We start from the raw sequence: 15,664 nt of genomic DNA on the forward strand, positions 1-15,664 counted from the left end.
CCACAATTTAAGTTGTTACACAATAGCGTGAGTTAAACTCAAATGTATAGACCACAAAAAAACTATTTCAAGTTATTCAAAAGAAACTTCATTTCTGCTTTAGATAAATTTATCTAAAGAACTTAGAGAAATAAAAGCAATATATGTTAAAATATACTAATAATCCAAGTCTTGGATAGTCTTTTCAGCTGTTCTCCTAGATAAGCACTCAGCATACTTTGCCCAGTTGATTAAGAGTAATGTCACCCAAAATGTCTATTTATAAATCATGGAAGTGACTGGCTGGCTGTGTGTTATACCTGACATAGGAACTGTACAACAGATCATGAGATATTATTGGAAGGATTTTCAGTGGCTCCATGAGGCAGTGTTTCCTATGTCAAAGCTTGTAGTAATCTTTTCCAGATAAACATATTAAATAACTAAACTTTGCCCCTATATACTTACCCTCCTTAACTTATCTACGACATGCCAGTTATTAATAATGATAATAATAATAAAACACTACTCTGCATTTTCTCTCTGCTTCCTCTCCAAGAAAGCAAACGGACTTAATATTTATTGTATACCTCTCATGTACAAGGTGTTGTACATCCTCTATCTTCTTTAATTCCAGAATAATACTATATAATACACATTCTTCACTTTTTAGACAGTATACTTTTTATACAGTATAATACTTAAGCCAGGCACAGAATGACAAATTAATGGGTACAAAAATATAGTTCGATTAACTTTTTTACACACAAAGGAACTCAGGTCCAGAGGGGTTAAATATTTGCTTAAAGTCAGACAGATTGTAAACAGTATGCGTGGGATTTTTTTCCCACTATGCTAGGCTCTGCCACACTGGCCAATATAAACACCAAAAACTCAAAGGCAATTAAAGAATTACATAATCCAATTTACCAGGAATGCCTACAGCACATGAAAGTAATATTTCAAATTATAAATATGTCTGTTAAAGTTGGAAAGGTCATGGGAAAAAAGGTTAATACTCTGCAATATCTAGCCGCACTGCTAGGTACTTCCCTTTAATGCAAAAACAGCAGCATCCTCAACCATCTCATTTTTAAAAATACGTTTTATAAAAATCATCTAATAGGACTCTTAATTTTCCCTGGCCTACTACTCTGCTTCCCCTTTTCACAGCCGTGCTATGAAAACTCAGTCTGCACCCACTTCTGCTTCCTGGCTTCCTGGTCATTCCTCCACTCCTGTTTTCTGGTTTCCACTAAAAAATGTTCCCCATAGGCCGGGCGCGGTGGCTCACACTTGTAATCCCAGCACTTTGGGAGGCCGAGGCGGGCGGATCACGAGGTCAGGAGATCGAGACCACGGTGAAACCCCGTCTCTACTAAAAATACGAAAAATTAGCCGGGCGTGGTGGCGGGCGCCTGTAGACCCAGCTACTCGGGAGGCTGAGGCAGGAGAATAGCGGGAATCCGGGAGGCGGAGCTTGCAGTGAGCCGAGATTGCGCCACTGCACTCCAGCCTGGGCGACAGAGGGAGACTCCGTCTCAAAAAAAAAAAAAAAAAAAAATGTTCCCCATAAAGTAACAAATGATTGCATTCTTTTTTTTTTTTTTTTTTTTTGAGACGGAGTCTCGCTCTGTCGCCCAGGCTGGAGTGCAGTGGCACAATCTCGGCTCACTGCAAGCTCCGCCTCCCGGGTTCACGCCATTCTCCTGCCTCAGCCTCTCCGAGTAGCTGGGACTACAGGCGTCCGCCACCACGCCCGGCTAATTTTTCGTATTTTTAGTAGAGACGGGGTTTCACCGTGGTCTCGATCCCCTGACCTCGTGATCCGCCCGCCTCGGCCTCCCAAAGTGCTGGGATTACAAGCATGAGCCACCGCGCCCGGCTAAATGATTGCATTCTTGCCAGCTGATGTAAACAGATTTGTTTCTGGCCTGTTTAGTAGCACTCCCTCCTTTGTGAAGTTCTCTCCTCCCTCGCTTGGCATCTGTAATTCAGCCCATTTCATTTTCCAGGTGCTTCTGGCTTCTCGGGCTCCCAGTCTCTCCCTCATCCTTCAGAGATAATTTCCTCATGATTCTACCTTCAAACACCCTCCCACTCACTTTCTACTCCCTAATGATCTTACCTGCACTCTGAAAACCCGAATCTAACACTGGTCAATCCCCAAACTTCCAGACGTTTTGAAATCTTCCCTAGTGGACAACTTCACCCAGACATTTTATAAGCATAATCGAATTTGAATGGATTATTTTCCTCATCAATTTGGCACCTCTTCTCATTTTCCCTAATTTGGTGAATGACATCACTAGTTCTCCAAAGCCAGAATCCTTTACCACTGCATCAGTTCTGCCTCCCAAGAATGCCTTCAACCCTTCCCTTCCTCACCATTACCAAAGCCTCTCTCTTGGTTCAAGTCCTCAAAATTACTAAAGCAAAAACTGTTGATGACCTTTCCAAAGCAATATAAGTCAAGTAATGCAAAATAATTTTCTTTGTTAAAGATTGTAATATAGCCCTTTTAAAGACAACTACCTTATTTGTTTGTAGACAGGCAAAACTTCCACCAGATGGCAAAGAAAGAAAATGTAGAAAGCAGCAGATCATTCAGACTCTTATCTGGCCTCACTGCCTCTAGATTCAATTTCTTCTATTCACTTCACAAAGGCTCCAGAGCAGTGCTGCCCACTACAACTGTCTCTTTGGAAATGTGCATTATTTCATGTGGCGTAGCTGTTGAGCAACTTGAAATGTGGCTGTTGTGAATGAGAAACTGACTTTTAAATTTTATTTAATTTTGATAATATTAATTTTAATTTAATAGCCAACATGTGGCTAGAAACTACTATATTAGACAGTACAACTCTGGAGTGGTCTTCTTTAATCACAAATTTATTTATTATACTCCTCTGTACTTTAAAGTTAAACCCATTCTCCTTAATACATATGGCCTGAACTGATCAGCTGCACTACACTTCTGGCCCCATCGCTTCCCTCTCACCTTTTAGCATTACTTCCAAACTCACAAGTCCTACATATGAAACTCGTTTGTATGGCACTACACACCTCCTTTCTTGTGTACAAACTGCCCTCGCTGTCTGAACGCCCTTTCTCCCTTTTCCCCATGTGCCTTACTCATTCATCAAGCAGCAATGCCTCTGATCTCCTGACCATTCCTTGCACATCCCTGAGACCCCCTGAGAAAAGTGTGGGCCACTATTCATAAGCACGCCACTATTCATATTGCTATCATAAATTTATCACACTGTACTGGGATTTCTTTAATGACATCACTGATCTCTACCAAAGGCCTGCTAGTAGCTGATCAGTCCCAGCCTCGAGGTAGCTACCAAGATAAACTTCCTCAAACTTCATTCCTATTACAAACTAGATAAAAGTCAAACCCTTCATTCAAAATCTTAAAGCAAGGAGACCTGTCACTCAGTCATTCCTTTCACAACACCTTCCTTGGGCTGGGCCTCAGTTTTAATATTGTCTATGTATGATTTGGACATTCCGTATCTCTGATGCGCCTCCTTAGCAACTTACACAGGACTGCCCTTTTATTTCTCTAACAGTCCACGTCTATTATTTTCTTTGAGAACCAGTTTGCCCCAAGCAAGAATCTTCAACTAACCTCACTCCAGGTTCTCTCATTGGAATATGACCCAATTCTACCTGCACATATAATTAGCCCTCCCTGACTGTGCCGCGTTGTCTTCCAAACTAGAAGCTCCATTCTTTGAAGGCAAAGACTGAGTCCTCAGCTTCCTTTGCCGTACCTGCAGCAGTCTACCATGCTGTGCATTTACCAGGCACTGAAGAAACATATATTGAAGGTTGCATGAAATCTTAAAGACTATGTTTGCAATTTATGAATTCTAAAAATAATCATTCCCAATTCTTGCATTCCCCACATCCCAATATGTGTCTTTTTAAAAAAAATATCTAGATATTAAAGAGAAAACTGAACAAGTAAAATAAATCTGTGCCATGGAGCCTTTATCACTTAAATATAAGGGTACAGTGTAATAAAACAAATAATTCTAGGAGGTTGTCACTCAAATGATAGAGAACCCCCGTCCTACTTGAACGACATGACTAATGCTTTGAAATAAAAAACCTGGGCTATTTTATTTTATTTTATTTTTTGAGACAGTCTTGTTCTTTCACCCAGGCTGAAGTGCAATGGCACAATCTTGGCTCACTGCAACCTCCACCTCCCAGGTTCAAGCAATTCTCCCACCTCTGCCTCCCAAGTAGCTGGGATTACAGGCACCCGCCATCATGCCTGGCTAATTTTTGTATTTTTGTAGAGACAGGGTTTCACCATGTTGGCCAGGCTAGTCTTGAACTCCTCACCTCAGGTGATCCACCCGCCTCAGCCTCCTAAAGTGCTGGGAATACAGATGTTAGCCACCGCGCCTGGCCAACCTGGGCATTTTTTGACAAGAGAGTAATAACCAGAATATATAAGGAGCTAAAACAACACAATAGACAAAAAAAAAACTAATAATCTGATTTAAAAATGAGGAAAAGATCTGAATAGAAATTTCTCAAAAGAAGACATGCAAATGGCAAACAAATATATTAAAAATGCTTAACATCATAATCATCAGAGAAACGCCAACCAAAACTACAATAAGATATCATCTCACCCCAGTTAAAATGACTGTTATCCAAAAGAAAGGTAATAACAAATGCTGATGAAGATGTGGAGAAAGGGGAACCCTCACATAGTTGGTAGGAATGTAAATTAGCGCAGCCACTATAGAGAACAGTATGGCGGTTCCTCAAAAAACTAAAAATAGAGCTACCACATGATCTGGCAATCCTACCGCTAGGTATACACCCAAAAGGAAGGAAATCAGTATATGGAAGAGGTACCTGCATTCCTATGTTTATTACAGCACTATGCACAATAGCCAAGATTTGGAATCAACCTAAGTATACATCAACAGACGAAAGGATAAAGAAAATGTAGTACCTGTTCACAGTGGAATATTATTCAGCCATAAAAAAAGAATGAGATCCTGTCATTTGCAACAATATGGATAAAACTGGAGGACATTATGTTAAGTGAAATCAGCCAGGCGCAGAATGACAAATTTCACATGTTCTCACTCATATGTGGGAGCTAAAAATTAAAACAATTGAACTTATGAAGCTAGGGAGTAGAAGGATGGTTACCAGAGGCTAGGAAGGGTGGCAGGGAGGGAAAGAAAAGGTAGAGGTGATTAATGGGTACAAAAATATAGTTCGATAGAAGGAGTAAGACCTAGAATTTCATAGCCTAATAGGGTAACTACACAGTTAACAATAATTTATTGTATATTTTTAAATAACTAAAAGAGTAGAATTGGAATGTTCCTAATACAAAGAAATGATAAATGCTTGAGGTGACCAATATCCCAAATACCCTATGTGATTATTACACATTGTATGCCTGTATCAAGACATCACATGTGCTCCATAAGTATATACATATACTATGTACCCATAAAAATTAAAAAGTTTAAGAAAGAAATAAAGACCTGGGCATTTTTAGAAAGCAAAATGATAAAAGTGTAATCATTGCTTCTCAACTGCTGTCAGTTACCAGCTGTTCCTGGACTAGAAATCATTGTGATTTGGCCACACCTCTAGACACTTTCACACCAGTAAGAACAAGCATCCTGAAATATGAGCACACCAGGATTTTGTCCCAACTGACACAGAAGATACAAAACACCAATGTATGGATGCCAGGATTTTGAGGCTATGATTGCTATTTTGATATTAAAACACTACACAGAGCACCCATTCTGTTATACTAGTTAAAATCAGCATAAAATAAATTCCTAGCTTTCAATTTTCAGATATGTACTTAATACTTAATTTTCCCCCTCCTACTAGACCATAAAAAAGATGTTATCTAAAGTATTAAAGGTCAAAGAAAAGGTCCTCTAAATACACCAGACTCTTTAATGGATGAGACGGCACCTGGCATTTAAAGCTGCATTCTCTAGAGACAGGATGAAAGAGAGTCTTTCAAATCATTTCAAGGAATGAATTGCTTTCTACTTCTCCATTTTTAATTAATTCGTGTATATATTGAAGTCTTGGATCTTCACTAAGGTTAATGAACAATTTAATTCTTAAAAATCTAATCATCTGAATGCATCAAATGATACATGTTTTAATTATAGAAATTAACAAAGAAAATTAGTAATATACATGTACATCATGTCAGTTTTGTACAGCACATCAGTAGATTTGCTTGAAAAGTGAATTGGGGAAAAGAGCCACTAACATAAGATCCCAGAGAATTTTAATCCTAATTTCTTATCTTTTATAGGATATCTAGTTAGGCTTTTGTAATTTTTATTTTAGACAAGATTCTCTACCTTACTAATGATTCTTGCTTCAATGAGTTGTTTTTCAAAAGGGTTACTTTAAAACATTTATGCTATAAACAGACTGTAAGTTGCAAAGCTGTATTTCATCTAGTTGAGCACTAAATAATGTGTTAGATACTTAAAAAAGTAAAAATAATTCCTGTTTATCACATAAAATTAGGCTGGGCACAGTGGTTCATGCCTATAATCCCAGGACTTTGGGAGGCCGAGGCAGGCGCTTGAGTCCAGGAGTCTGAGACCAGCCTGGCCAACATGGCAAAACCCCTTCTCTACTAAAAATATAAAACATAGCCAGGCATGGTGGCGTGAACCTGTAGTCCCAGCTATTCAGGAGGCTGAGGCAAGAGGATTGCTTGAACCTGGGAGGCACAGGTTGAGTGCATTGCAGCACTCCAGCCTGGGCAACAGGGCAAGACTCTGTCTCAAAAACAAAAATTAGTCATGCCAACATCACTTACCCTGTGCTTACCATAAGCCACAACTTCTGCAAGCACTTTGCCTCATTTAATTCTAATAAGTTAAGAGAATTAGAAATATATTTGATTATCCCCATTTTCCAGAAGAAGAAATTGGAGTGTAGTGTGATTAATTTGCCCAATATGTCTCCAAATGCCTCTCACATACAAATCCTGAAATCTCCTTCTTCCCATCCTCTATCCATTTACAAAGTAGTCATCAAATGCTTTCTAAGTGCCCAGCACAGTTCCACGAATGGAAATTTTCATACATCTGGAAAAGACTAGCTTCAAAATTATTTTATTTTATTTTATTTTATTTTATTTTATTTTATTTTATTTTATTTTTTTTTGAGACAGAGTCTCTCTGTCGCCCAGGCTGGAGTGCAGTGGCGCGATCTCGGCTCACTGCAGGCTCCGCCCCCCGGGGTTCACGCCATTCTCCTGCCTCAGCCTCTCCAAGTAGCTGGGACTACAGGCGCCCGCCACCACGCCCGGCTAATTTTTTTGTATTTTTTTTTTTTAGTAGAGACGGGGTTTCACCGTGGTCTCGATCTCCTGACCTCATGATCCACCCGACCCGGCCTCCCAAAGTGCTGGGATTACAAGCGTGAGCCACCACGCCCGGCCTCAAAATTATTTTTAAATCAGATAACCAAACTTTAATTAAAACATTTGTAAAACCTCTGTGAATGTTATTTCTACCTATCCTTCATATCTTCTGATATCCTTCATATCTGTCTGTCAACATACTTTTAGTGGATAAAGAAAAAGCTTTTGTATGTTTTTACCATTTTTATTGACAGTTTTAGGAAGAAAACATTTTCCTTCCCAATGATTTGAACAATAAAAGCAACCCACAGCGCAAGAGGCCACTGCAGATGAACCCACAGCTAGCTAGGCTATATGACACGAGCAATGAACTGATCATATCTATGATGCAGACATTCCGAAAGGGTGAAGCTAAATAGAAAATTTTAGGCCACATCACATACATATGCAAATCAGATGCCCCATTCCAGTTGGCCTTCCAGTAAACCAAGTGCAGAATTTTTGTTGTTATTATCGTTGTTGTCTTAATTTGTAATACTCTAACATTTACATTTTAAAAATAATTTATATGCCAATCCAAAACACTAGAAGCAACAATCAAATTTGTATAATGACTGTTCCTACAAATACAATGTCTTGTGGAGAACCCAATTGCCTCTTTCACTGATTCAGAGTCAGAAACTTAATACCACTTTATCCATTAGTCTCACCTCTGCAGCTAAATAGTTTCCAGTTGCAAGATGTTTAAATCTGAACAAGCTGTTCCACTGTCCTGCACCCCCACGGCATGGGTCATGATGAACCACCTACAAAGAGAGCAGTGATAGTAATGGCAAAACAATATTTATGTTCCTGGCAAGCAAATGCCAACAGTTTACATGCCTGCCCTGCTGTTAGTGCTGATCTGTCAAACTTAATATATGTTTCCATGAGAGTATCATGTGGCAGAAAAACAAAATTCCCCATAAATGAGCAAGAGACATGTTATAACAGTTGTTAACTCGTGCATGCATGACACTCGTGCCTCACATCTGCAAACACAGCTTTACTCAGAAAGACACGTTTCCAAGACCAAAGTGGAAATACTGAGATTTTCTTCCCTTTGTTTTTCAAACATTTACTTGGCAGATTGCATTAGGAGCCCACTATGTGCCAAGTACCTTCAAGAGAAGAGAAACACAGCAGTGGATAAAGCTAGAGCTTCTATTCTAATGGAAAAGAGAGAGCCAGCGAACAAAGAAATAAGTAAGATTTGACAAGTGCCAGAAACAACACAGGGGAAGTCCATGATTGAGTAACTAGGGAAGGCAACTTTAGATATGACCATCATGAGTATGGGCCACTTGGAGATGTCATGTGAGCTGAAACCTGGAGTATGAGAAAGACAGCCACGCAGATTGGAAGAGAGAATCACAAAGGTCAAGGCCTAAGGTCTAAACTACTTAATTCTTAGCCCTTTCCATGCATGCTTTTTATTGACAGCATGTCTTTTGATACCTGTCTTTGAATTGGCCTTGCCCAGATGCTGAGCCCCTAGGCTCACTGGGAATGAACGCAGTAGAAGCTCTGACACACCTGGTTATGACAGGCAGGATGGGGCAGCAGAAAAGCTCGGGTTTTACACTCAGACTCAGGCGTGTGAGTCTCAGGCCCACCAGTTACTGGGGTATGACCACAGAAAGGAATTTAACATCTTTGAGCCTTATTTCTTCGTGTACAAAATGGGTTGATTCACAGGATTGTTGTGAAGATGAAATATCATGAGGCATATCAGAGTGCTAGGATAACTTTCATGACTCTCCCTCAGCACATTACGTTCTTTTTGCTGGTACTGACCACCCTTTGGCTCCTGCTGTAACTGCGAATTCTGTATGTTAATACACTTCACTTGCTGATGCCTTTTGCTAGACTCCAGCAACTGTCTTCCCATACTCTCATAACTCAGATAAGATAATAATTATGAAAATACTTCAAAGTCCTGGAGGTCTTACAAAACACTCCCTCTGTGGCCAAAAGCTCACCTATCCTTCAAATTCTCACATCACGTTTCTTCCACAAATCCTTTGCTAATCACACTGGCCACTGTGATCTTGTCAGTGTTTGAACTCTTAAACCTTTAAGGGAGGCAGAGATATCTGCCAGAATCCGATAAAATCTAATGTTTGTCTCAAATACATACATACACACACACACACACATACATTTTGTGGTTTGTATATAATTGCTAAGGTTAACAAATAATCTGAAGATCCCAGACTAAGAACTACTCTCCTATATACATCAGTGGGTCTGGCAAGGGCAGTACAGCTCCCTAGCGGGGATATTCTAGAGATTTGGAAGGGAGGGTGTTTTTGTTTATCACAATGATTTTGGAGGGATGCTATTGGCATTTAATATGCAGTGACCAAGATATTATCTATGCTGCAATTTACAGGGAATTCCAGAATGTGATCAACACTGTGTGTGGCCCTCAGGACCAGCTCCACCCTGCTAAGTGCTCCCCTGCATCACAAGGGCTGAAAGCCTCACCCAGCGGGGCTCTCAGGACATTCCCGTTAGAATGAAAAGCAGAGGACAGTAGAAGAGAGACTCCTCTTTGGGCTGCAGTAACAGTGGGAGCAGCTGACTAGTGCCCGCTCCTACAAGGTGCGTGGGTGAGGACCCCTCAGCATGTGAGCAGAGGCCTGCAGGCTCAGAGGAGGAGCAGTCATTGCATTGCTTATCTGCATTCAGATAAGCCCATTTCCGCCACTCCACGTTTCCTCCCCAGCCCTTCCAATCATGTTGAACGTAATTTCCCTCTTGCTTGAAACAGCTGATGCCCATGCTGGGTAAGCACAGTCCTCAGGCTTCCTCACTAAAGCCCAACTGTGACAGCACACAATAGAGAAACGTCCTGAAGCCTGCATCCTTCAAATCTCAAACAGAAATAAGCCAACCACCAATATAAACTGGCAATACTTTAGTACATCAGCAGATAAAAGCATTTTACATCAAGTTACATGAAATTCATTATGGTGAGGTACATTTAAATGAAGTAAAAACATCTCAAAATTATTAAACAATATATTCGCTCTCTATTCTGTTCAATGTGTCACAGCATTTCCAACTATGCATTTTGATGGAAAGGGTTCACTGCAGTGGTACAGTTACAGCAAAAGCTATAAAACTAAAAGCAAAAATATGAGAGAATTTTCAAAACTCCTTTTAACAGACTCAGAACCAATATTCAATAAGCAGAGACATATCAAATGCAGGTAACTCACTGTATTTCGTTAACAGTTTTAAATAATATCTCATCTTATTGCTACCTCTATATTTTTTTAATTTTTAAAAAGCAAAATATTAAGAACTTTACGGTGTGAAAATGCATGCTTTAATTATGTATTTATTTTAGGATTGCCTGTTATTTTTCAGTTTTACTCTTATGAATGAGGTAGACTTCTGGGAGGGGTTCATGCAGCCTCGTGTGTTATTAGCTTCAGTCATAGCTGTTTTCCCCAGAGCTTCTCAGTTCCATCACCTGTTGATGGTTATGGTCTCCAAAGTCCATCTGCATGGTAGCGACTGAAATTATTCCTCAGTATGTTGTGGAGTTTCAAGATAGAAGATAAGTTCTTTTGTACTATTTCATCTCCATTCTAAACTATGTCATAAACTTAGTTCTTTTTTAGTGTCACATTTATAAATAAGGCTCAGCTCATTTGCAGAGGCATCTTACTTCCTCATTTTCTGCATCTCGTCGGTAATTTGCCTAAAGTATTATCCCTACTTTGATTATGGTTATCTCTCTGTTTTTCAGTTTGTTCCGTTATTAAGTCTCCTAACACTCATTATCATTCAAGGGCCCAAATTTAGCTTTGCTTTTTCATTTTCCTGTACTGGTACGGGCTGTCTTCTGATCCTCTTCTTTAACCACTCCTCTCAAATCCAAACATATCCATCCAAGATGGGCATAAATATTATATCTTTTAGATAGTCATTCTCATGTTGAAATACATATTATTTTATTATAAAGTATTTTCCTTTTATTTATTCTTTATGTTAGAATTTGAGCATTATACTAATTCTACCTATTAGTATATAAATAATATTACCTATAAATTTCATTCTAGAATATTAAAGGGAGTGTCACTAAATATATGTTTTGACATTGGGGGCAGGTGAAGAATTTGAAATGGTTGAGAACCACAGCTAGTGGCTTAGATGTTTAGTAAATCTCTTGTTCATAGGCAATTCTGTAGATCTTATCTCCTCCACATATAAAAAGATCCTTTAAGGAAAAATCCACAGATTACATTTCCTTAATTACTCTACCATGTTCCACATTTAAATGATACTTTTAAAAAGATGAATGAATTCTTAACTATGGGTCTCCTGATTTCAATAGAAATGGCATCTGCAGAAGAAATGAACATCGTTCTCCTCAGGGACTGAGTAGTTCTGGCCTCAACCTTCCTCAACGTGAGGCATTCTACTCCATCTTGACTCCAGTGCCATTTGAGGCACATGGTCTTCAGTCTAACTAGTCTTGACATTTCACAATTGATTTGTTAAAAGTAAGATCGTAATGTACCCTTTTTAAATGTGTGTGTGTGTGTGTGCGCTTGACAAAGAAGGAGAGAGAGAAAATGAGAGCTACCACAGAGAAGACAGGCTTAGGAAACAGTTTCCTTTCAAATTGGTCACAGCAATGAATAGGCACAAGTTGGTTCACAAAAATTATTCTATTTTATGATTCTATCATAAATGATGCTTATAACAATAAAACAACCAGCCCAGTGAATCTTGTCTTTTTGATCCAAATATTTACTAAGTGCCAAAAAACATTTACATACCTCTATTTCCCAGAGCGCTTTAGAACTAGTAGCAGAAGTAGCTGATTGGCGCAAGGTCGTACGAAGGAAAATGTGCTGTTTTTTCTCATATTCATCACAAGTCAAAAACTTCTCTTGTTCCGCATGAAACAATCTAACAACGTCCCCCTAGAAAAAAGGTCAAGAGACATCTGAACAAACAGATGTGAGAAGCAGGTGTCTCTTTCTGGTTTTGATACTCTGGGCCCTTCTGCTAGCTATTTGACTTTCAATGCTTATTTAAATTTATTTAATGCTTATTTAAACATTTAAAAATGTGGGGGGGAAATTCAGTAAAACACTTAGAGTAAGTATTAACAGGTGTAGTCACATTCTAAATTATGAACACCAGTGAATACATAGGTTTTGCATCTAGAATTTCAGTAAGACTACCTTCATTTCTCCCAGCAAATGTCCTATGTAGCACATACTTACTCCTTTTAATACATCCTCTCGATAGGAACTATATTTCATGAATAAAGTGATTTTCCAGCTGGTATTGCAATTAACAGCATTCACCTATTAATGAAGAAATGTTCAAAGTTTTAAGACTACAGATTCCATTCTCTATCAGAAATTATTAGTTCAACTAGTAAAAGGAAATTAAAGACAATTTTGGATAATGAAGTATATAGCTCAATACAAGTATCTTTGAGGGACCATCCAAAAATAGCAATAACTAATCACAGCTATATGTACCTTAGGGATAGTAATTAGAATAACTGGGATTATGCTCATGAAAACAATGAAAGAAACTATATTACTTTTTTCTCCCTCTGTCTCATGAGAAAAATCAACACATTCATTCCTTTTCCACTTGAACTTACCTCTTTACACCCTGGGTTATCAAGAAGCTCTATGTTGCTGGCATGTAGTGGCTGCCCTGCATTCACAGGCATCAAAACAACTTTATCTCCTACAACAATCTAGGAAGCAGAAATAAATCACATCTGAGACACTGCATGGATCTTTGGTGCTATATTTGAAGCTAAAAATAACTGCACAGGAGTCTGCATTATTGATCTGACATCTGGTGCTTTTATCCTTCACACAAATTTTCATACAATTCTTTTTCTCTTTGAGGTAAAATATCTTCTAATAAATGATCATATAACCATGTCCCATAGTGCCTATCAGTCTGGATTCATAAAGCTAGTGTGGATCTTTTTCATATTAATCTCCCATTTCAGTTAGGGCTTCCTTAAAGTCAATAAATAGGCCATTATCCCTCCCCAGGAGGTCTTATGCCACAAGCACAACAGAAAGAGTAAATGCATCTGCCACCAAAAAAAAGTAATCTATCCAAATATTAGAACCACTGCAAAAGCAAGCAGAAAATGTTATACACTTGTATTATCTTTGCAATAAGAGATGAGTAAATTTGATCTTCCCATAGTCTCAGAAGTGTATTAAAAATTCTAATGTCAGCTCGATTCAGGAAATGCAGGATTAGGTATGACCTTGTGGAAATATGTTTTGTGTTTGAGGCTTGAGCCTTAATATTGCTCCTTAAACCTGATGTTCATTTTTAAATAAAAACTAAAATTGATTATGGGAAAAGTGCTCTAAAGAAGCAACTCTAATTGATTTTTTAATGTATGCTATTGTAGCAATATCCACCTTATCTTTAAGTATTTTTATTCGTAACTCAAATTGTGGGGAATCAAAGTTATCCTTTCTTCATGATAACAATGAACAGTTTAATTTTCATTATTAAAGTTACTTATGGTGCTGAATTTATTTAGAAGACGTATTATTACAGTAAATAAAATCTCACTTAAAGAATTGATCACTATCTCAAAAATGAAAACCAAAACCCTCCCTTTGTATATTTTATACCAAGTAAATATTAGAATAAATTAGTTTGGTAGATAAATGATAAAACAAATCAGGATTCAGTCGATATAAATAAACAGAACTTCTCCATGTAGTGTATCTTAATCTAAGCCCAAACTTTAAAAAACATAATTTCATATTTTCAATATCAGATATCCTCATATGGATGATACAGAGGAGTCCACACTCACATATGGTACTGTTGTCACAAACTATATCTGGCAATTGAAATATAATAGAGAAGCCTCAAGCTCACCAACCAAACAAAGAAAGGTTGTGCTTTGGTTTGTGGAAATAGCTCCTGCTGTTTACAGGACTGGTCTCCACTCATCACATCCATAAGAAGTTAGATGCTGTAACTCACAAAGACTCATCATAGAAGCTCTCTATATACAGTTAAGGAAAGATCATTAAGGAGCAGTATGAAGTGAAAAGACGAATAGGCAGAGCAAGGCATATAGTATGCTATCATTTGTGTACAAATGTGAGGGAGGGAACAGGAGTATCTGCATAAAGAAATCTCTCCAGTGCGTACCTGAGGAAGAAGAAGAGTAGAAATTGGACAGATGGAATAAAAAGAGTAGAAGAGAGATTTTTCACAATATATCTTTACATTGTTTCCTATCTTTGAACCATGAATTGGTACCCCTTTTAAAAATTAAATTATGAGCAAAAACAAATGAAAGTCAACATGACGTAAGCATATTCCCAATCCCTGTTCTCCCTAGGAAAACACGTGCTGTTGCACATGACACCAAGGCAGCTCCAAGTCACAGAGCCATGTAGAGGCCTGAGTCATCATCCATACTCTAAAGTACTGGGGGCTTGATACCACATTTTGCCAGTGCTGCATCTCTTCTTCCAATTACATTTTTTCTTCATTTCTTCTAAAACAAAAACAAAAACAAGAAACCAAACAGAATACATGTGCAGAACGTGCAGGTTTTTTACATAGGTATACATGTGCCCTGATGGCTTACTGCACCTATTGACCCGTCCTTTAAGTTCCCTCCCCTCACCCGCCACCCCCGACAGGCCCTGGCGTGTGTTGTTCCCCTCTCTGTGTCCATGTGTTCTCAACTTCCAATCTCTTAAAGAACCATTGGATTTGGTTTACTATTTGATTCTCATCTGTGCCATATAAATCCTAGCCAATAAGTTACTTAATATAATGACATATTTTAACTATGTCCTTCCAATTCAAGAATATTTTTGGTTGCACCTACATTCGCTGCTCTAAGTCTTGCTATTTTACTATAGTTATCTGTAAGCTTTGGGTCGATCCGTATATTTACTTCAAAACACCACCCATAAAACTCTCTATATATATGGTTTTAAATATTATATATATTTAAATATATAACATATACAAATGTGTGTATATATAGTATATATATGTGTGTGTGTATATATGTATGTATATATGTATACATATATATGTGTATATATGTATACATATATATGTGTATATATATGTATACATATATATGTGTATATATATGTATACATATATATGTGTATATATATGTATACATATATATGTGTATATATATGTATACATATATATGTGTATATATATGTATACATA

The 15,664-nt window shown here is 38.1% G+C and overlaps 1 protein-coding gene across 3 annotated transcripts in view; it reads right to left on the minus strand.

The window, feature by feature from the left end:
- The window catches only part of ITPR2 (inositol 1,4,5-trisphosphate receptor type 2), a 506,561-nt gene that overhangs the window by 375,082 nt on the left and 115,815 nt on the right, over window positions 1–15,664 (minus strand). For all 3 annotated transcript variants that reach the window (XM_055280315.2, XM_055280317.2, XM_055280318.2), the window contains exons 6-9: window positions 13,068–13,166; window positions 12,676–12,759; window positions 12,223–12,369; window positions 8,095–8,190 (exon numbers count right to left, since the gene is read on the minus strand). In XM_055280315.2, the coding sequence (XP_055136290.2) occupies window positions 8,095–8,190; window positions 12,223–12,369; window positions 12,676–12,759; window positions 13,068–13,166 (426 nt within the window). The remainder of the gene's footprint in view (window positions 1–8,094; window positions 8,191–12,222; window positions 12,370–12,675; window positions 12,760–13,067; window positions 13,167–15,664) is intronic.

The sequence above is a fragment of the Symphalangus syndactylus genome, chromosome 5 (genome assembly GCF_028878055.3).
Source record: "Symphalangus syndactylus isolate Jambi chromosome 5, NHGRI_mSymSyn1-v2.1_pri, whole genome shotgun sequence".
Taxonomy (NCBI): Eukaryota; Metazoa; Chordata; class Mammalia; order Primates; family Hylobatidae; genus Symphalangus; species Symphalangus syndactylus.